General features: G+C 48.0%; 1 protein-coding gene across 1 annotated transcript in view; it reads left to right on the forward strand.

Moving 5' to 3' along the window:
* Nucleotides 1-21,969, forward strand: part of LOC147444351 (DNA repair protein RadA-like protein) — a 110,564-nt gene that overhangs the window by 41,095 nt on the left and 47,500 nt on the right. The window contains exon 5 of the mRNA XM_086526991.1: nt 5,335-5,418. Within this exon, the coding sequence (XP_086383117.1) occupies nt 5,335-5,418 (84 nt within the window). The remainder of the gene's footprint in view (nt 1-5,334; nt 5,419-21,969) is intronic.

Consider the following 21,969-nt stretch of genomic DNA (forward strand, 5'->3'; position numbering starts at 1 on the left):
ACGACCTGACCAAAGGAAGTTCTTGATCAGCCTCTCTACCTGGCTGATACAAGAACTCGAGAAGATCCAGCAAGAAGTGATGTACCACATAGTCGCCAACAACACCTGGTTGGCAACTACTACTCTACCAGCCAGCGAAAGTCGTGCTGAGCTCCAATGTAACAGCTTTCTCCTGATGGACAGGAGAAGAGGAGCAATCTGCTGCTTGGGGGACAAGTCCAAACCAACCTGACAACCCAAGTAACGAACTGCAGTCCCTGGAGGAATCCACCTAAAACCCTCTCTCGGCATCCAATTTGGCACAAGAGCACTGCCAACCGAGAAAGCCACTATCTTTCTCCAGTTGATCAGTGCGCCCGATGCACAGCAAAAGGTCTCCAAAGCCTGCTCACATCTGTGTAGATTGGCCTCTTGGCCCTCTAAGTACAAGGCTGAGTCGTTGGCAAACTTAGCGTCCAGAAGCTCATCTCCTCGTATAGGGAGTGCTAAGCCCCTCAGACCAACCTGTTGTGACACCAAAAATCTGCTCATCGCCTCCGCATAGAACAGAAAGAGAAAGGGGGCAAGAGGACAACCCTGTCTGACCGATCCTGTGAGCATGAAGTGGTCACCTCTACCTCCTGCCAAAAGCACTTGACTGTGAGCCTGTCTGTACAAAGCTGACACCCCCTCTGATCCAAGCATCTGAGAAGCCCATCCTGCGTAGAGTGCCCTCTAGAAAGTCCCAGTCAACTCTGTCGTATGCCTTCTCAAAATCGAGAAGAAGAATCACAAGGTCCTCCCCACGGAGCCGTGCCAGGGCAGAAGCCTCCCAGAAAGTGGAGATGTTGTCAAGGATACTGCGTTCCTTGACAAAACCTGTCTGAGTCCCATGTGTAAGGCTCTCCAAAAGTGGCTGAATCCTCAAACTCAGAGCCTTGGCAAGAATTTTGTAGGCTGAGTTGAGGATGTTGATGGGGCGCCACTGTCGAATCTCATCCAAGGAGCCACCCTCCTTTGGAATGAGGTAAATCAGGCCCTCACTCATGCTATCCGGCATCACTCCTGTGTGCAGAATGTACTGAAAGGCACTACAAAGATCTGGGCCAAGCATGTCCCAGTACTCCAAGAAGAAGCTGGGAGTCAGCCCATCCTCACCTGGACAGCTACCACGAGGGAGGGCCCTAAGAGCCGTGTGCAGCTCCTCAAGCTGAAGAGACATCGCTAGCCTCTGGCGCATCTCCTCAGTCACAAGACAAGGCATCTGTGCCCAAACCTGCTCCCTGCATGCATCCTGCCGCTCTGACTGGGGCTTAGCCGACAGTAACTCACAGTAAAAGTCAGTAGCAACTGCACGCATATCCTCGGGCTCTCAAACAATTGACCCATCGGGTCTCCTCAACTGATTGACCTTGGCATGCGAGTGCCAAGGTCCCACTGTCTCAAAAAAAGCACCTATCACTCTGTCTCCCACCTGAGTCCACTGAGATGCCTGTCGGTGAAAGGCAAATTCATGACGCCTCTCCTCTGTGCAAGCAAGCTCCTGTCGAGCTTGCTGTAACTGCTCCTCCAACCATGGACTGTCTGGATGCTGCTCCTGCATCCTCTGTAGTGAAGCAATGCCTCGTCTGAGCCGCTGCTCCTCCTCTCTCGCTGCAGCCCGTCGAGCCAGAGACTCCTGGAGAAAAAAGTGGCTAAGCTGAGCTAGGCCTAAGGCCACTCTGTCTGCAGGTAGAGCCTGGCTGTCCATGCCCTCTGTCCAAAGAGCCTCTACCCTCTTTCTGAGTGTTGAGTCCAACAAGACCCGCTCTGGGATGCGAAGCATTGTGCTCCCACTCCTCTGCCTGTCTGCCACTGTGAGGATCACTGATGCATGGTCCGAGAAGGATGTCCCTGCCAGGATGCCCACTGATCCCCAAGTCACTGAAGTGGTCACTAGTGTAGAAGCGATCTATCCGCGATAGATTCTCTCCTCCGACTCTGCGGTCCGACCTAGAGAAGGCAAGACTCTCTGGAGGCCTCACAAAGCCAGAGTGCTGCCACGTATCCGAGACCCTCAAAGTCATACACAACCTCTCCCAGGCTGCTAACTCGACTCCATGCACAGTAGCATGGCTGCCTCCAATCCTGTCAGAAGGGTCCTCCAACATGTTGAAGTCCCCTCCTACACACCAATGGTCAGCCTGTGGCAAAGACTCAACAATCTGTGACCAAAACTCTGCACGAGCACTCGCCACATTGGGCGCATAGATGTTCAGGAAGCCCACAAGGGCACCCCGAACCTACATAGTAATCCACTGAGCCCTGCCTGGCACAATAATCCCTTTGCCCACAATGGCCTGTTGCAATGAGTCCGCAATAGTCATACATACGCCACCGTGGATGCCTCCATGTCCACGCAAAATCTGACCACATCGCCGAATGCGGCTCTCAGACAGATGGTGCTCCTGTAGCATAAGGAGATCAATCTCTCCTCCCACAAGGCAACGCTGAAGCTCCTGACGCAATCAGCCCCGCTGTCGCTGAAATTGGGGCCCACCTAGTCCCTGCACGTTCCACGAGACGATCCTCATGGGGAGCGAGAGAGAACAGATGCTACCGCAGCAGCAAGACGGGCTATCTTCGAGGTTGGCGTGGATGGGGAGTAATCCGCATCCGAGCGTCCTCTAGATAGGTGAGACTGTAGTGAGTGCCTAGCCCAAGCCCAAGTAGAGCGAGCTGTGCGTGAAGCAACCTCCTCTGTCCAGGAGTCCTCTTGAATGTATACATAGCAAGGCAAACAGTGTGTATCAGCAAAAAAGTACACCACAATGTGCCTACATCGTGCTGAGTCTTGGGGTGTCACCGCAAACTTGGCCAGTGACCACAAAGTCTGCAGCAAATCTGTAACTCCAAGTTCTCCCATGTGGTGAGAGAACTCGAGAACCTGTGTATGCAACCATCCCACCACTGAGTCGAGGGACCACTCTGTCTCGGTCCTACCACAGAGGGGGAAGGAGAAACCAACTGCTGAGTCCAAGGCCTCTGTCCCCCTAGCGGCGAGGAACAAAGCGTGGACCCTGAAGCAGGCTGCCTTGTGGTCTGCTGCGGAATCGCCGAGAAAGCGAGTGAACCCATAGTGGAAGAAATCCCAGCGGCGTCGGAGGTCAATGCTCGTCAGACCACGAGGGATAGCTGCAAGGGAAGATGTCTGAATTTGCAGAGGGGGCCGCAAGAAGGGCTGACCCTCTCTCGCTAGGCGACTCGTGGCAAAGGCGCTGCCAAGAGATTTCCTAGCCGCCGGCGAGGGACCAATCTCCTGAGTCGACTGTGGAACTGGAGCAGGAGGGGGGGGGGAGAAAGAGCTGGGGGGGAGGGGGGGAAGAGGTAGAGGGGCGAGGTGGGGAGTGGATGGGAGCAGAGGGCGGGGGGGAGGATGAGGAGGAGGAGGGGAACTATGAAGGGGGGGAGGCTGGCGAGGGTGAAGCGGAGGTGGAGGCTGGCGTAGGGGGCTCCTCCTGCTCAAGAGGACCAAAGCGGTTCCCCGTGGGAACCCACTGCTGCTGAGTAGGCACCTGAGGGCCACTCTGAGTGCCAGGTTGTCGCTGTGGGGCTCCAGCGGGGTGAGGCGACAGAGGTAGAGGGGCGAGGTGGGGAGTGGACGGGAGCAGAGGGCGGGGGGGAGGATGAGGAGGAGGAGGGGAACTTTGAAGGGGGGGCGGCTGGCGAGGTGAAGCGGAGGTGGAGGCTGGCGTAGGGGGTTCCTCTTGCTCAAGAGGACCAAAGCGGTTCCTCGTGGGAACCCACTGCTGCTGCTGAGTAGGCACCTGAGGGCCACTCTGAGTGCCAGGCTGTCGCTGTGGCCCCTGGCGTCGACGGCCACGGGCCTGCTGCCACCCCTCCTCCGCTGGAGCCCCAGGCTCGGAGGGTGACTCTGAATCTATGCTCTGTGCTGCTGGTTGTGGCCCAGCCTTGGCAGGCTGGGGCTGAGGCTGAGGTGCAGGTCGTGGCCTCCTCTGTGGACAGGCCTTCGCTAGGTGGCGCATCTGTCTGCAAATGAAGCACTGGTTCGGGAGACCCGAGTACGGCACACTCTGTCTAAACCAACCCCCACTCACCTGAGGTAGAAGGATGACCTTCGGGAGCGTGTGGGGATCTCTGACCAAAACTCGAACTGAGGGGATGCCAGCTGCCTTGGCAGCTACTGATGCTGCCGTAGGAGGTGTCTCCAGGACTGTCCCGATGGCGGAGCCAATCCTGGAGAGAAGTGGTAGGTACTCCCTCCGTAAACCCGGAAAGCAGACTGAGATGGGGATGTGTGCCTCCTCTACTAGCACATCCGAAGTCGGGTCAAAACCATGTCGCCACTGTCGAAAGTGGGCGCGTGATGCTCGGATGGCCAGTGGACTCATAGCTATGACCTTGGAAGCCATCTCGGAGGTCTCGAACTCGATCTGGTAGTACCCCCGTCCGAGAATCTGGACATCCAAGATCTTGCCCACCTCTGCGAGAAGGTGGGCCTGGAGAAGGTCACGCAGCTCTCCTCTGTTGGGTCGGGTGCCGAGAATCTTGCAAATGACCGAGGTCGCCTGCAAACGCTCTACCTCTGCGGCTAGGCTCGCTTGCTCTGTTGGTGAAAGAGCAAGTCGAATGGTGGGCTCAGCGGAGTCGGGTGAGGGGGCTTCGGAGGAGTCCCTCCGAGGTGGAGCATGAGCCTCCATTAGTGTCTGCTGCTCTGAAGGAGAAAGGCGGACGAGAAGGCTAACGCTTAAGAGCTCGGCAAGAAGAATCCAACTGAGAATCCACTGCCAAGCAATTCAAGCGCGGCCTTCGGAGGGGGAGGGGGGGGATAAGGGGCTGGAGAGGCGAGGGTAGCGGGCAGCGAGCAAGAGGGGGGTAGCAGGCGGGGCTGCACTCTGGCTGGGCTACGCGCAGGCTGGGTGCAAGCTCAGCAGCGCTCGCGGACAGACAGTGCGCATGCAGGGGGCAGCGCGAGGGCGAAGGCGAAGGCGAAGGGGGGCAGCGCGAGGGGAGCAGGAGCAGGCGGGGGGGGGAGGGGAGCGCGCAGGAGCAGCAACGAGCCTTGTAGCAATCCTTCATGGAAAAATTTCCTTTACCTTTCGGCAGCAGTGTGTGATAACTATGTCTTTTGTCATTTCGTTTTGTTACTTTTCAATGAGAAAGGGTGTGTGTTTTTTCTCCACCCAATTTTTCTGTCATTTTATATCAATATATTCTTAACATAAGATGATCGATCAGGACCAGGTTATTGTTTGAACGTTTATCATGTTAGGGCATTATTTGTTTACATATTTTCGATCTTTCAGAGTACATCACTCAAAGGAATTGATCTCCAGCTTGCTGCTTTTTTTGCAGAGTGAGGAGCAGATAAGTAGTCGAGCTGATCGTTTAAACCTGAGTTCGGAGGACTTGTTCTTATATTCAGCTACAGATCTTGAGGTTCAGTTTGTCCCAACATGCTAATGGTTTGAACATTTTTCTAATGCTCTCAAGTTCGGTATCTTTTTTGATGCATGAGGATGGTGTTATGTGAGGCTTGAACAGTCTTAAGTAGAATTTGAGTTGAGCTTAGGCAAAGGCCATATTAATTGCACAGGCAAAATGAATAATGAGGGCATTGAGGCATGCGACCTCTAGTTAGGAAAATTCTGGGCAGTGCAGGAAGCTTAGTGGAAAAAAAGTTACAGGTGGGAGGGTAATGCATTGTTTTGAGCATAGTATTCTGTCTCAATTCTCCGGTCGCATTCACCTGTGGTGCTGAGTTCTTTATCTGTTGCTGAATACAACACTCATCTCAGCTTTAGGGGGGGCTTGATTGATATTAGTTAGGAAAACCAGATCACTATGCAATTTCATTAGAGAAGCAATCCAAAGGGCAAGGCAATGCAAACATGAATGTGAAAATGTGTAGTCTATATACTAAGCTAGGTAAGAGGAGAAACACATTATAGCCTTCAACATTTATCTTTATAATTGACCTTGACCGAGCCACAATGGAACAATGTTACCTTGCTGTATAAAGCCCCCATTACCTGGATGAAGAAATTCATGATCATAGGTTTGGCTGACATGGGTGATGACTGCTAGAGTGTATCGCTCAATCTAGGTTAACACTTCACTTGGTTCTCGTAAGTAAGGGCTTGGGACTGCTTGTAAATGGCTCTCAATCAAAAGTAGGTGGTTTCCGGTCAACAGTATCTTAATGAGTTTGATGTGAAATTTTAGACTAGGATGTGATGACTAGTTGGTTAAGTACAGCTATTACATTCCACTTCTCTTAGGGCCAATAGTCTCTAGCGGGGAACCCCACCTCTCTCTGTGCAATGTTTCATCGCTTGTCAAGTTGTGCTCGTGAGGGCTTGAGATGGTTGTAAATGCCTGTCAGTCAAAAAGTAAGTGGTTTTCTTATTAGTTTGCTACTTAGAAGTCATAATCTTTCTTTGTCTTCAGTGTCCTTGGTTTATTGCTTTCACCAACATCAGCTCCCGTTTGTCAGTAAAACCCCAAAGAGAGTTCTTATATGGCTACTATTATTGTTCTAGAACAACTCTTGATCTGCTCTTGAAACATGATATGTATGAACCTTACCTCCTCGTTTTACTTTTCATGCACTCACATGTACACTCACTGACTGCTCAAAGCACTTGCATGCAACCTAGGCTCTTTCTAGTTACAATGGCTTTTTGGATGCAAGACCAAATTAGTCCTTCATATCCTTTGCTTGGAGATGTGCATAGTCGTTCGCATGAATTCCAGTGAAGTAAACTTATCATAAGGAGTCGGCCTCGACAATTTATTTTTGGAACCTTGAAAAGCTACTAGGGCATCTTTAGTGAATTGGTGTCGCAAAGTGATAATGTAGCATGACCGGACTTGACTGGAATAAAGGAGCAAGAGCCGAGAGCTGGTTTAGAAAGGAGGAAACGGGGAAACAAAAACGGTTGGGAAATGGGAGAAACGGAGTTTTGGGCGTGGGAGGCTAAATATAAATATAAATATAAATAATAATAAATAAATAAATAATATTTCACACACACACACACACACGCACACACACTTTTTAGTAATGTCAGATTGAATTACCAATGGGAAACCTCAAAACGAGGAAAACCCAAGAAAATATTATAACCTAGAAGCGGTAAATTAGAAAGAGTCAAAGTAGAACTCGTAATGACGGAAGGGGAGCTCATCCAAGTCATAGGCAACTTGAAGAGACTGTCGAAGTGTTTTTTTAAAGAAGGAAACGTACTCCACTTGAATCTGCTGAAACATGAGGAAATTACGTGCTCTCCACAGTCCATAGCACCTAAAATCTAACCCAGCCGAAAAGTATGCATACGGCCGATACTCCAAAAATCCAGAAAAATCGACCAAAATGTATCCCAGGGAAACGTGTGCGAAGAGCTGTAGAGATGCAATCCACACACTGTTGCGTACAAGAACAAGATTACAATAAATGTGAAAAATTCTCAATGCCTGCACCATGACAAACACATCGCGAAGAGGCTAATCTTTTGGAGTGCAGAAATTTGCCAGTTGAGAGAACCCCGATGATGCATCTTTAGATAAATAATCACTCCTTTAGAGGTAAGTTAGCATGCCACACTTTCATAACTTTACTTCACCACCATGTAGCTATCAAAGGTGTAGCGGAAAAAGGGTGAATCGGATGAGAAACTCGTCTGCAACCGCGAACAAGACACCTCTCTATGACCGGCAGTCAATAGATCTCGTATCTATCATGAGGAATCTCTTCACCGTCGAGGGACTAGCGCGTACCACCCACCGGACGGGCACCAGATCTCACCGAGTGTGAAGCAACACCGCAAGGGTGTATAGGCCACTGGGGAGAGGAAGCGTTAGAGGCTGAGAGGGGGATCGATGTGCAAAAACGCTAGCAAGTTGAGATGGTGGTTGCATGCAAAAAACACTAGAGAGAGGATGAGCACAACTTGGAAACGCTAGAGAGTCTAAAACGCTAGAGAGATAGGGAGTACCCAAAACGTTGGAAATCTGCATTGAATAACATGCCAAATGATACATGGACCGGGGGGGGGCTGCCTATATAGGGCAAATGCCAGTTTGCCCTACTTAGCCAAAAAACCGCATGACCCCATAAATGGCTAATAAATATGTAAACTCGCTAAAAATGACCTGGGACACATATTTAGTAGCGGAATTGCAAAAGACTCGAGACTCTGACCCTTGGAGACCCTAGGAACGGGGGTTCCGCCTCATGCAAGCCTACCGGGTGAGCATCACAGTGGAGTGCACCTTTGAGAACAAGTACGATTACCTCAAGTATGGCCGGGCACAGCCACAAAACAGCCCTAATCTGGGAGATACTGGAGCTACCACGAGACAAGAAAATTAACTCTTACACCTCCTGTCAACTCCTGGACGGGGAAGTAGTCCAAGGGAGCTGGCATGAGAGGATAATGTCACGTGTGGAAGAGGTTTGGTGAAGATGTCAGCTGGGTTATCCGAAGTCGGGATGTACTCTAGTCGGATAGAGCCATCCTTGGTCTTCTCACAAAAAAAATGGTATTGAATCTCTATATGCTTGGTTCGAGCATGAAACATCGAGTTCCTCGCAATGGCAATACAAATCTGGTTCCTGAAGTACACAATGGTCGTCTATTGCGGAAAGCCCATCTGCAAAAGTAGCCTCCGAATCCACACTGATTCACATGTAGCATTGCAAACAACACCGTACTCTGCCTCTGTGGAAGACAAGGCAACTTGAGATCCATGGAAGTAGAGATAAATTTGCACTCGGTCATACCAAATGCTTCCAACAATTTCTGGATATACCGCTCTTGAGAGAGGAAGATGCCCCCCTCTGTCTGCCAAACCTCTAATCCAAGAAAATGATGAAGCAAGCCAAGGTCTGTCATCTCAAACTTCTCTGCCAAGGTTGCCATAGTACTGCAGATGTGCTACCTGTAATCACAAGATCGTCGACGTAGAGGATAATAAGTGTCACTAACCCTCGCTCATGGTAAACGTACAAGTCTGGATCAGCAGAAGATCATTGAAAGGAGTGTCGTAGGAAAAAGGAATCAAACTTCTGGTACAACGCTTGAGGGGATTGCTTGAGGCTATAGAGGGCCTTGAGCAACCTACAAACCATGTCTGCAAAGTCTCGATCCTCGAACCCTGGAGGTTGTTCCACATAAACCTCCTCCTCCAAATCACCATTGAGGAATGCTGGAACCGGCCCGTATGGCGGTAGACTCTGGCTTTAAACACCCGAAACTTTACTTTAGACTTAAGGACACAGAGAAACTTTGCAATTAAAACCTATAACTGGAATTAACACTTCGAACACACACGGTTTGGAAGTTAAAGCGCTACCAAGCAAACGCTGATAACCTGTTGGCCCCTTTCGGTATTTCTTTATTCTTATAAAAAATGGAATAAAACCTGCGATTTCCTACAAGCTGTCCCGCATTGTCTGGGTTGAAAAAGACCTGTTCTGGCGAATTTCAAGAACATAACTTTACTAGGAAATTTAACAAACAAAATCCCCATGCAATGGATGACTTTCCCGGCGCATACATGCACTTTTCCAACCTTGTCGAGAATCTGCAGCACGCTGAATACTCTGTTTTCTGCCCCGAAAATGCACCAGATCGCATGTACATCGATCCCCTCGCTTTCCCGGATCTCCTGGGGGTATTAGGGATTGATTAGGGCCAAAACCCTAAACCTGCAAAAATACACAGAAGGCTGTAATTCACTGTTTCGGGCTCCATTTCGCGTGCCGGTTGCATCCATTGCAAGTTCTCGAGCTCCCGCACCTGTAGGGCTACTTGCCCTTTGCATCGGACTAGATTTCTTGCGTGAAATCTCTCCGAATTCCATGTACTTGCGGGGGATTAGCAACTAGCTAATCTAGTACCTGTGCAAGAGGCTCTTGCCTCGACAATGGCGCATGAACCCACACAAATGTGCATACAAATGAAAAGTCCTCGAGCGGGGCATCACGTTTTTGTATTCAAAGGCGAAGAGAGATGCACGAGAGTGGAATCATCAGGCTACATAAGACAAGGGAGAAGGCAAGCTTTCCGTTAAAGCTGTGAAACGTGCACCCACTACTCACCCACACTCTGTAGTCACTTATGGGCAAAAATGAGCCCCCTCTCTTGAAATGGGTGCCCCCTCTTCATGCAGACTTCATAAAATCATCTGTAGCCGGCAAGTGTCCACGTTGCCTCTTTTGAGTTAATTTCCTAGTATCCACCGACTTATAAGTGTAGCGAGGGGGCCTAAATGACTTTGAACTCAGCCTAGAGACCCTTTTACTGCTTGGATTCCAGCGCCGGTTGGCCCGATCAACTCGTGGCGACAAGGCCTTCCCATTTGTGGGTGAAACTCTTGGCCATCGGCCGTTTCACACTGGCCACACAATGTCCGATCATTTGTGACTTCAAAAGGAGGGTCCCAAAAATTAAATAAAATCATCGAAAAGAAACCAACAACTAGCCACGTCCTCATGACATAACCCCCTCTTGAAATCCCAAACGTCCTCGATTGCATGCCATATATGCATGCCATTGATGATCTTGTGTTGTGAGCACGCTTTCATCATCGCATGTACGCGCAAGAAAGGTCATAACACAGAGATACAAATGACTTAATGAGACCTTCATACTTTTGTCATTTCCATCTATGATAGAAGTGAGCATAATACCTTTAACACTTGAAGAGCGATACATGCTTCTATTGCACTGAATCCGTATGTACATTTGATATGCTAGCCCCATCATTACCACTCCTTTGCACACGTTGGGTTGGGGCATACGTAGGCTGTAACCCAAAGGCCTCAAGGTAAAGCTGCAATACATTTGGTGACTCTAACAGTTCATGCTCTTCCATCCACTTTGCATCCATGGGTGGATAGTTCTTGAACTTCACCAAATAGCGTCTTGCAACCCGTCCCTTAACTTTTCTTTCTTTATGTGTCAAAATCTGCTCATGTACCAAGACCTCATCAAGTTCATCGACTTCTGGCTGATCCTCTTGTGGCATATCTTTTGGCACATCACCCACAGAGGGTCTCAAAAGAATCACGTGACACGCAGTATGGATTTTCCAAGTGTCAGGCGATTTCAGCCTATAAGCAACATCGCTGATCTTATCAAGCACTTGAAAAGGCCATAGTAACGCACGTTGAGCTTCGGAAACAGCCTTTCCTTGCCCTTCATCTTCTTTAACCTTGCCTTTTCAAACCGTAAAGGTACCGATCACCAGGTGAAAACAATAATTCACGACGGTGACGGTCAGCAACCCTTTTCTGCTTTGCCTGAGTCTTCTCCAAGGCAAGATTAATCTTTTGATACATTTCATCCATGTTCTCAACATATCGATCCGCCTCAAAAATTTTGTCCTTCGTATACAAAATGGGAGGAATCTTTTTGCCACCTTCAACAATCTCAAAAGGTGCCTTGCTTGTGAACGAATTCACCGTATTGTTGTACGCATACTCAAGCATAGGCAAATATTGTTTCCCACTTGCCCTTATTATTTGACATATAACACTTCATCAGATTCAAGACAGTAGAATAGCTTGTCATGCGAGGATCACGATCACTGACAATTGACTGTGGCATACCATGGTACTTGAAAACATTGTACATGAACAATCGTGCCATCTGGTCAGATTTTATCTTCTTCTTGATAGGAATGAAATGGGCCTGTTTGCTGAACCTACAGATAATGGTGCATATACCATCATTCCCTATCAACGTTCTTGAAAGATCAAAGATAAAATCCATAGCAATGCTTTTCCATGGCTTATCTGGAATCGACAGTGGTTGCAAATACCTTGATGCCTTTTGCTTGTCAAACTTGACCTCAAACACTGTAGGAATTGGCTGCCTGTCGTGTGAAGAGGAACCCTCTTCCATGATGCCTTTCCCTTTGTCGGCCATAGTGTAATCCCGCGTTCTTGTACTCTTTGTCTTTGCCGCAAATCAACCGAGGCTCACTTCTTTAGTGTACTACTCATCCTATGAGTGTCTGTCAAGCCCTATATAACTAGTATCTAGCTTTTAGTCACATGGGGACGGGGATGGGTCTCGAAGACGGGGACGTGTCAAAATAGGGGACGCGGGACGTGCCAGGCGACGCGTGTTAAAAAACACTTGTTCTTTGCGGATTTAATATTTGACATATACTAGACAACACTAAGAGCACAAGATTGCAAAGAAAAACTGGGTTTTGCACTCATATTACATAATACCAAAATATAACATGCGGTAAGGGTGTGCGTGACACTGCGCACATTGGTGTGGTGATCAATCATCCTACCCAAAGGGGAAAAAGTAATGATGTACAAGTGAAGAGTGGATAAGTAGAGTTTAGCATATATGGGACAATGTCAAATGACAAAAGTACAAAATATGACTCAAAACTCTAGATCGAAGAGCCTAGAGAAAAGTTGTAGGGAAAGAGGGAAGGGAAGGACTCAAGAGGTCTACATGTTGGCCCATGGTGCCAACTGAATGACATTTGGCTCTGCAAAGTCCATTTGCTCTAAAAGATCATCCTCAAGTGGTGTTGTCTCAATCTCTCCCTCTACATCTATCTCTGTCTCTGGGATAGGATCATCCTTTGTAAGCGCCTACTCTGTGAAATCATCACTTTGGTATGATTTGCAAAGCATCTTCAAATTTGATGAGACATATATGAGATCATTGGCTCTCTGCACATCAAGACAATTCCTCTTCATTGAGGCAACATGAGCATATACAAGATCATTGGCTCTGTGCACATCAAGATGATTCCTCTTCATTGAGGCAACATGAGCATGCACACTCCAAAGTTGCTCCAAGCACTCATAGTGCATGCTTGGCTAAGAATGCGAATAGCCAAATCCTGTAAACTGTCCAATCCCGCCCCAAACTCCTCCCACCAAAGAGCACTCCCCATCTCAAAGCAAGCTTGTTGTGTATCGGGCATGTGACAAATTTCTCCCTTTCCATTCTTGTAGACATTGATTTGCCTCCGAATCTCGATCCTTTCCTTTGGGTCGGGCACAAGGTGCGCAAGGATGGTTTGCCAACTATTCATCACCTCTTTGTCCTTCCATTGGTTCCCTTGTTGGAATTGTGGATCCACAACATAAGCCACCGCATGAAGAGGAGAATGGTAAGCATTCCACCTTGACACACACAATTCTTGGATCTCCTCGTACCTACATTATACATAGTACATGCACATGCACAAGGCTTGAATCAAGATTCAAAATAAACTCAAGAGAGTTAACTTGTAAAGCATAGGGAAAAGTGACTTGTGACTACCTATCAGGGTCGGTCACAAGTTTTTCAAGAGAGGCAATCATGGTGTCCATGGTCTCATATATCTTGTCGATGCAAGGTTTCATGGAATCCAACACTCGTAGGAGGTGGATGATAGGCTTCACCATTTGGAGATTGTCTTCACTTCCTCCCACCATGCCACTACATTGGCACTTTTTGCCTCGGGCATTTCCAATAACTCATCACTAATGAAGATTCCCCTCAATGCCCCACTACATACACTCAAGATAATGAAAGCGAGTCTCAGTGAGTATTTGAGAAGAGCTAGCTTTGACCTCTTTGAAAATTCAACCCTCACCTATTTAGAAAATTCAACATTAAAAATTAGAATTGGCATTCTATATTGAAATTAGATTCAAATTGAATGAGATTGGTTAACACTTAATGGTTACCTTTTGATGATTGTTGACAAAAGTCACCATTGTATCTGCATGCTCAATGACTGGGGAAATCCATTCCAAGGTGCCTATATCTTTGAGAAGATTGTTGAGGCAATGAGCCATGCAATATATGGCCGTGGTTTTTGGATAAAGGGATTCGATGATGGCTCGGCGGCATGATTGTTGTTTTCTCCATTGGTGACAATGGCAATGACATCATCCTTTGGTGACGATGGCAATGACATCATCCTTTCCCACCTTCTCAATGGTAAGCGGCCACTCCGATGCAAGTACTTGCGTACTCTTCCTGGTCCCCGATGCATCATGGGAGTCAATCAAATACATCTCCCCCCGAGAATATGCCACCATGCCATGAATGTAGCGACAACGGGTATCACTTCACCCATTGACAACGAGGGATACCCCATTCTTCTTCCACGAAGCCCTTGTGGCTGCACATGCCGCCTCCACAATCATCTTCTCTCTATCAAGAAGAGTGTTGCGGAAGCTCTCCAAAGAGGGAGGCACGTATGTGGGTCCAAACTCCCAGACCTTCCTTGCCATTTCTTTAAAATAATGAGACCTATTGTAAAAAAAAAGTGATGTACATTGTACATACTAAAGATTAAAGCTTAAGCCTTATAAGTTATAGTCTATAGAGCTTGCCGTGCCGCATTAAAAGCAATATGGTCGTGGTAGAAAAATCTTGCCATGGCCACATGCACCTCCTCTATCAAGGCAGGTTTCCAACTCTCTCCAAGAGTTGCTTGTTGCTTGGGTAGGCGAGAATGAGGGAAAGACGAGGATGAAGGGTTGGTAGAGGGTGGAGGTGGGCGGTCGTCGTCCGTGCCGGTTGATGCACAAAATGATGTCGATGCTCGGATGAAAGCCGCTGTGGCCTTCTCCCTCGGATCTACCGTGCGACGCTTGTTGCGATTCTTCTTGGCCTTTGATATATCCTCAAGAGTCTTCTCAAGGTGTAGGAGCTTTTGCTTCTCGTCATCCGAGACGGTTTGCGAGCAAATTTGAACTTGATGTCCTACTTGGGATCAATCAACCTCATTCCACCATGTCCATGTGAAGTTGGCGGAGGAGGGGGGGTTGAGAAGCCGCGGCGGGGCCGGAGGGAGGGGAAGGAGGAGGTCTTAGAGAAGGCTCCAAACTTCAAAGTCTCGACTTGGAGAGAAGGAGAGATGGGAAAGAGGGGGGAAGGAGAGACTCGAGAGGGGAGGGCAACCCTCAAAGCCTCAAGAGTCAAGGGGCAAGACTCAACTTTCAAGGCTTGGGCAATGGGCAAGTTGGCTTGAAACTTGAAGTTGAAAGTGGCTCCTCCTTGGGCCTCTAGGCTCTTATAAAGAAACTTGAAAGCCCCCGAAGTAAAACGGCCACAAACGACCCCTTTTTTTGAAATTTTAAATTTGAAAACTCTCGCTATGCGCCCCCTGCCCGTGTTCCATCTGCAGTCGTCATCGGGGACGCGTGTCCCGGGACGTGTCCCGCTTGCGTACTCCTATGACGGACGTTTGCACGTCCCGTCGCGTGTCTCCGTTCCGTCCTTGCCAAAAAGGACCGCGTCCTCAGGTCCCATTTTTCTATGATCTAGCTCTCTCAGTATCTCATCTGAGGTATCATAAAAAATTGTATGATGGTTTCTCGTGCGGGCATTAAAGTCCCCAAAAAGAATGATGTCACCATCTTGGAAAAACTCCCATATGTCCTCATCTAATACCGAGAAAGGGGATTGTCCTCTAGGTGTGGCATACATTGATGTGTTAGGGGCGAAGTAACATATAGCAATGTACAAGAATCTGCTCGTCGAATCCTCAATCTCACCCATATGTATCTTGCTTGATCATCTCTTGGAAGAATGTGCACAAGCGGATGTAACTCCTCCGTGAATAGAACTCCAACTCCTCCTAATCCTCTACCCCTGTACTCTGATCTCGTATTTGCTCGGCAAGTAGTCTCCCACCTAAATCCAGTCACATGTGGCAAAAGCTGTCTTGGTGTCTGGTGTGTCTCTGAGTAAAACATGATGTCTCTCCCCATAAAGATGTCGTCAAATGCCCCTACATCAAGACAAAGTGACTGATTACAATTCCATGCTGCCATCTTTAGTGTAGTCCCATAGGTCTCGCATTGTCATGCGGAGGTCACTTCAATATCACCACCCTTGCATCTCGGTAAAAAGCAATCTTGCCTTTTTCCCTTGCCGCTCTAATATCCGGCATTACCTCTTGCATATGAGCAATCTACGAGAGAGTGAGATCATTTCCAAGAAAGATGCCCCTCTTCTTAAGAGTTGGTCTCTTCTTCAAGAAGTCCTTTGCTTCCATGGAGAGGAAATGAAGAATGAGTGCCCTTTCCTTTGTAGTTTCCCCCTTGCTTCCACTTTTCTTATTGCTCACTCTCCAAGCCCTTGTATGCGTTGGCTTATTGACCCCCATCATAGTCATGAGTTCTTTCACCTCTTCATCAACATTATCTTGGTCTTTTGAGGCCATAGATCCTCACGTGTAAGGCACACACAAGTCTCCTTTGCTCATCTTCTAATGTCAGGTTAATGATGGTAGGTGTGGGGGCTGTTTTTTTGCCTTTTCCTTTCTTGGCGATATCGATCCATTTCTCGGTCTCATCCGCTTTCTGTTGGGTCTTTGTAATTCCATTACATTGTCATTTCTTTGTGCTTCTCTTCACCTTCTTTGATGGCCCACACTTGTTCTTTAATCGTGTTGAGTTCTTCAACTACGGAGGGTTGAAGCTCTCCCTCTTCGAGTACGTTTCACGATCGCACCTCTGCAAGCTCTTTCTTGAGTAATGCGATATCCTAATCTTGGGCCGTCACATGATTCTCAAGTGTGTTTATCGTGCGATCTTGGTCTGATACGCGTTCTTTGAGTGCCTTTATTGTGCCTAAAAGGTTGTGATTAATCTTGTTAATGGTCTCGCCCATTTCCTCTTTGCATTTGTAAATGGCATCTTCAGAGGGTTGTTCTTGCCATTTTGCTTCTTCATGTTGGAGAATAGCAATGGGGAGAGAGAGAGAGAGAGAGAGAGAGAGAGAGAGAGAGAGAGAGAGAGAGAGAGAGAGAAATGAAATGAAATGATATATTAACGTCTACAAGAGGCCAAAATGACCTATGAGACCAACTGATTACAATGATGAGTCTAGTACCAAGTCTGGGTACAAACAAGAAAACTACAAACAAAGAACTGATAGGAGTGCTACCGACTCCTATGGGTGGCTGGTAGGCTGAGCAATGGTATCACCATAAAGGTACAAAGTGGGGATAAGTGTCACCATGATACAATATAACAGTAGCATGAAGCCTATCCCGATCGACATTCTGGGTGTCGTGCTAGAATCCTGTGGATCCCCTGCCGCAATCTCCGCCGGTGCTGCGTGGCTCCCCTCCTCAGTCGCAGTCGTCTCGATCTCCCTAACTCTGTAGCTCGATCAATGAGAGTACCGCTGATGTGTGTATGGGTGGGAACGGAGCTCTCTGGTGGTGGTGTCCCCTTTGACTCTGTGGTACTCAGACTGAAGAAATCTGAGATGCGTCTCTGGGACTGTCTCTGTCTTTGCCCATTCAGTAGAGCGTCTCTATGTCTCTGAATCTCAAGTAGGAATAATCCGAGACATCTTTGATCCTGATATCTCATGACTCTGTCTAACGAGTCAAAACCATTTCTGAATAGACAATGAAAGCGTCCCCGTATCTCATAGTAGACTGTGCAGCGACATATGTAGTGAAACTCTGTCTCTGGCTCTGCATGGCATAACTGACATATCCTACTGTCTGCTGGTATGCCTCTGAATCTACCTGTCTCAATCCCAAGCTGGTGTGAAGATGTGCGAATCTGGCCAATAGCACATCGTAACCTATGAGATAGATGTGTGTCCATGTAACTGGGCCGTGTGACAAATCCGTTTGTCGTGAGTTGAAGAAGATGTTCTCTATAGAAAACCCTCTTCGTACCCAACTCCCGTGATGGTTCTATCCATGTCCTCTTGCTATCAAGCCGGATAAGATCCTGCCGAATGAGTCTAGTAGTCTCCATCCGTGTAAGAGCCAAGGATGGTGCATCAAGAGAATACTGGAAAGGGGGCAGCCTGTCCATGCTGAAACCATGCCTCTGAAACCATGAGCTCATCTGTGCATACCAACATGATGTATCTCCCTGTAATGCCAGCTGTCTGGATGACTCGAGAGCAAGCCTGGCATACCTGTCCCTGGTGGTGTCCCATAAGCTGTGTACAAATGATACTGATCTGGTGAGTGCCTCAACCTCCATAGGTGGGGCAGCCAGCTCCGCTCGTATGATGTCATGTGGGACTGAGGCCTTGGCTCTAATCAGCCTAGAAATCATAGATATCAGGGGTCTCTCCATATTAGTCCATCCAGCACTGTCAATAGACGGTCCCCAAACCTGAACCGCGTAGTGCATAACTGAAGCGACCAAAGTATCGAAAAGCCAGAGCTTTGTTCGAGGTTCCTGGAACTGAACTTGCGAACAAATCCTCTCTAAACCACCTAGGGCTGCATAGGCACGAGTCAATCTAGTGTCTGCTGCCATTTTCAGTGTGAACCTCGGTCCACTAAAGACCACCCCAAGATATGTGTATGCATCAGTGTACTCCATACTATCTTGACCATATGTGAAAGTAGGTGCTGATCTCCTAACCCACTGTGGCGTGGTATTAAATACCATGACCTTGGTCTTACCAAGGTTGACAGACAATCCACTATCCTCTGCAAAACTATGCAATGCGTCCAAATGTCTCTGCATACCCTCTGGCGATTCTGATATCAACACGATATCGTCAGCATACAATAAAAGAGGGATCCATGTCCCTGCAAGCTGAGCACCTCTATCTCCTCCTCTGTCAATATAATCAGAGACCCCATCAACATACATGCCAAATAAAGTAGAGGACAGTGGGCATCCCTGTTTCACTCCGATGGTGGAGTGAACTATGTCGGATATCCCCTCTGATGTGCGTACATGACCCATCACTGAACTATACAATGCCATGATCCCCCACATCAGCTCTGTGGGTACCCCCAATTCCATAAGCCGGTGCATCAATCTGGCCCTCGGCACTGTGTCAAACGCTTTGCGAAAATCCACAAAGCTGCAGTATATCCGTCTACCATGTGCTCGACCCTCCTCAATGATAGCTCTGAGTGTAAAGACATGATCTAGTGTGGAGAAACCCCTTCTGAAACCAGCCTGCCTAGGTGCTCGTATGCCCATAATCTCTGCCCAACTGCTCAGCCTATGCTCGAGGATGGATGCATATAACCGTGCCAATGTGTGTCCTACCATGATAGTACGGTAATTCCCCGGCACTGTGGGGTCACCTGTCTTGAAGATAGGTACAATAGTAGATAATCTCCAAGACTCAGGGAGACCCTCACACATGACACGGTTGAATAGCCGTGCAAGCATCTCTGCCAACAAATCCCCAGCATGTATAATGTGCTCTGCTACCAAACCCTCATGATCCTGTGCCCGTCTGGTCTTCATCCTGTCAATGGCCTCCTTTACCATCTCAGTGGTAAAGAAGGTGCTCGTAGCCGGACATGGCTGTGGTGGGTCTGGTAATGGTGGTTGTCCAGGTACAGTGTATAAAGATGTTGCATACTGCCCCCATATCTCTGTAGAAGTAATCACTGGTGGGGGAGACTTCTCATGAAATAGACGCCAAGCCTCTCCTGAATCTCTACTAAGGAAGAGCTGATATAAATCTTGCTCCATCTGGACCAAGAAAGCTCGCTTCTTCCGCCACACTAGTCGTCGTGTAGCAATGCGAGACTGTCTATAGGTGATCACTCCCAATGTAAGGTCCCGCTGTATCTGAGCTCTCCTCTGTCTACACTCCTCATCATACCAGTTGTTCTGAGGCATGTGTCCAGAAAGACGTCTCTGCCCCGGCTGAGTGTGTGGATATGCCTCTGTCGCTGCCCCATGTAGTGTCACTGTCAGCATAGATGTGATCTCCTCCACTGTGTATACTGGCTCTGATGTGCATAAAAGCCTACGTATCTCCTCTACATAGACTGAGTCAGTCTCTGGTGTAAAAGTATAGCGTGTATGTCCACCACCCCGTGAGGCCTGAGATGTATTGTACTCAAAGGAGACTGATAATGTTAAAAGTGCATGATCTACTGCTATCCCAACTGGCCTGGGCCCCACTGTGAAATCCTGAATGTGAGAGATAAAGCTCGGATGTGTCAGAACATAGTCTACAGTGCTGGACCCATGTCTATGTGGAAAACAAGTAAAACCTGTAGACAATGGGAAAGTCGTTAAGCCATTCAGTATGGCTAAACTGTGAGTAGTCGTCATCTCTCTCAGGTATCTCCCATACTCTGTATGTTCTCTGTCGTGTGAGCATCTCTCAAGTCCCAACTCCTCTGGCTCTAGCTCTCTAAGCATCTCCTCTGATGTGTCATAGAAGACTGTCTGTGAGCTGCCTGTACGGGCATTGAAATCCCCCAGGAGTATGATGTCTCCATCTCTGGAGAACTCCCAGATATCATCATCAAGTGCAGAGTAAGGAGACTGTCCTCTGGGTGAAGCATATACTGAAGTGCTGGGAGGAAAATAGCATATGGCGATGTACAAGAAACGTCCAGTCTCTGCCCTCAGCCTCACCCACAAGTATCTGGCCTGATCATCTTTCCGAACTATGCGCAATAGTGGTTGGAGCTCCTCTCTGAAAAGAACTGCTACACCTCCTGATCCTCTAGTCCCATGTGCAGTTCTGGTGCATGTCCTACAAGCTGTCTCCCATCTGTATCCTGATATGTGCGGCATCAACTGTCCTGGAGCCTGATGAGTCTCTGAGTAGAAAACAATGTCTCTGTCTCTGAAGCTATCCTCAAAGGCCCCCACATCAAGTCTATACGAACCATTACAGTTCCAAACTGCCATCTTGAGAGTGGTCCCATAGGTCTCGCACCGTCATGTAGAGCGGTGCTCTGTAATCACTACTCGTCCATTTCTGTAGAAAGCTAACTTCCCCTTCTCCCTTGCTGCTATAATCTCTGGCATGACCTCTCTCATATGTGCAAGCTGTGAGAGCGTAAGATCATCTCCTAAAAAGATACCTGTTTTCTTGAGGGTTGGCCTCTTCTTTAAAAAGTCTTTCTTTTCTTCCATGGAGGGAAAGCGCAAAATGAGAGCCCGTCCTTTTGAACTCTCCCCATTACCTTCACTCTTCTTGCCCACTCTCCAAGCTTGTGTGTGCGAGGGCTTCTCCACTCCCATCATGGACATGAGGTTCTTCACCTCTTGGTCCACTTTATCTGAATCTTTTAGGCCGGTCACTCTCACGTGTAGAGCGCGTACCCTTCTTCGTTGTTCCTCTTCTAGTGTTTTGTTGATGATGTCGGGTGTAGTCGGAATTTCCTTGCCCTTTCCCTTCTTGACAACTTCAATCCATTTTTCAGCCTCGTCCATTTTCTTTTGCGTTTTGGAGAGAACCTCCACCCATGAGGTCTTCATTTCTCCTTCCTCCTTTATTTCTTTGACTTGTGCTCGTATACTATTCAGCTCGTCAATCATTGATGGCTGAATTTCCCCATCTTCGAGGCGTCTTCCCTCTTTGGTTTCGTCGAGTTCCTCCCGAAGGGTTGAGATGCTACTTTTTAAAGCTTGAATTTCGTCCCGGAACTCCTTGCGTTCTAGTTCCCTCGCCTGTTCCTCCCTCTTTTTCCATTCGAGAATTAAATTCTGCTCTTTCTTCCACTCATCCATGTGAGCTTTGCATTCTTTCAACTCCTTTTCAATGGCTGTCATCCTCTTGCTTGTGACCATGTAGTGCGCCGCCATTTGTCTTGCCTTATTTGTTTCACTTTCAGAGAGAGAGAGAGAGAGAGAGAGAGAGAGAGAGAGAGAGAGAGAGAGAGAGAGAGAGAGAGAGAGAGAGAGAGAGAGATGAGATGAGATGAGATGAAATGTTATATTAACGCCTTCATAAGGCCAAAGTGACCTATGAGACCTAAAAGTTACAGTGTGGTGGATTTGATACAAAGTCCGAGTAACAAAAGTAACAAAATGAAATGAAAATGACAATGACAATATGACAAAATGACTACTATGGAATCCTAAACTCCAAGGTGTGAACTAATCAGCTATCTGGGATAGCTAAAATCACAAGAGATCCAGCATCGGTCGCTGGCGGATCTCATCAATCTCCTCCATGGTCAGCAGTGTGACCGGGCGTCGTGCATGTCGGGCCAAAGCGATCCGAATCCTCTGATGCAGCCTCCGTC

This window comes from Adiantum capillus-veneris, chromosome 13 (genome assembly GCF_014529385.1).
Source record: "Adiantum capillus-veneris isolate H3 chromosome 13, ASM1452938v2, whole genome shotgun sequence".
Taxonomy (NCBI): domain Eukaryota; kingdom Viridiplantae; phylum Streptophyta; class Polypodiopsida; order Polypodiales; family Pteridaceae; genus Adiantum; species Adiantum capillus-veneris.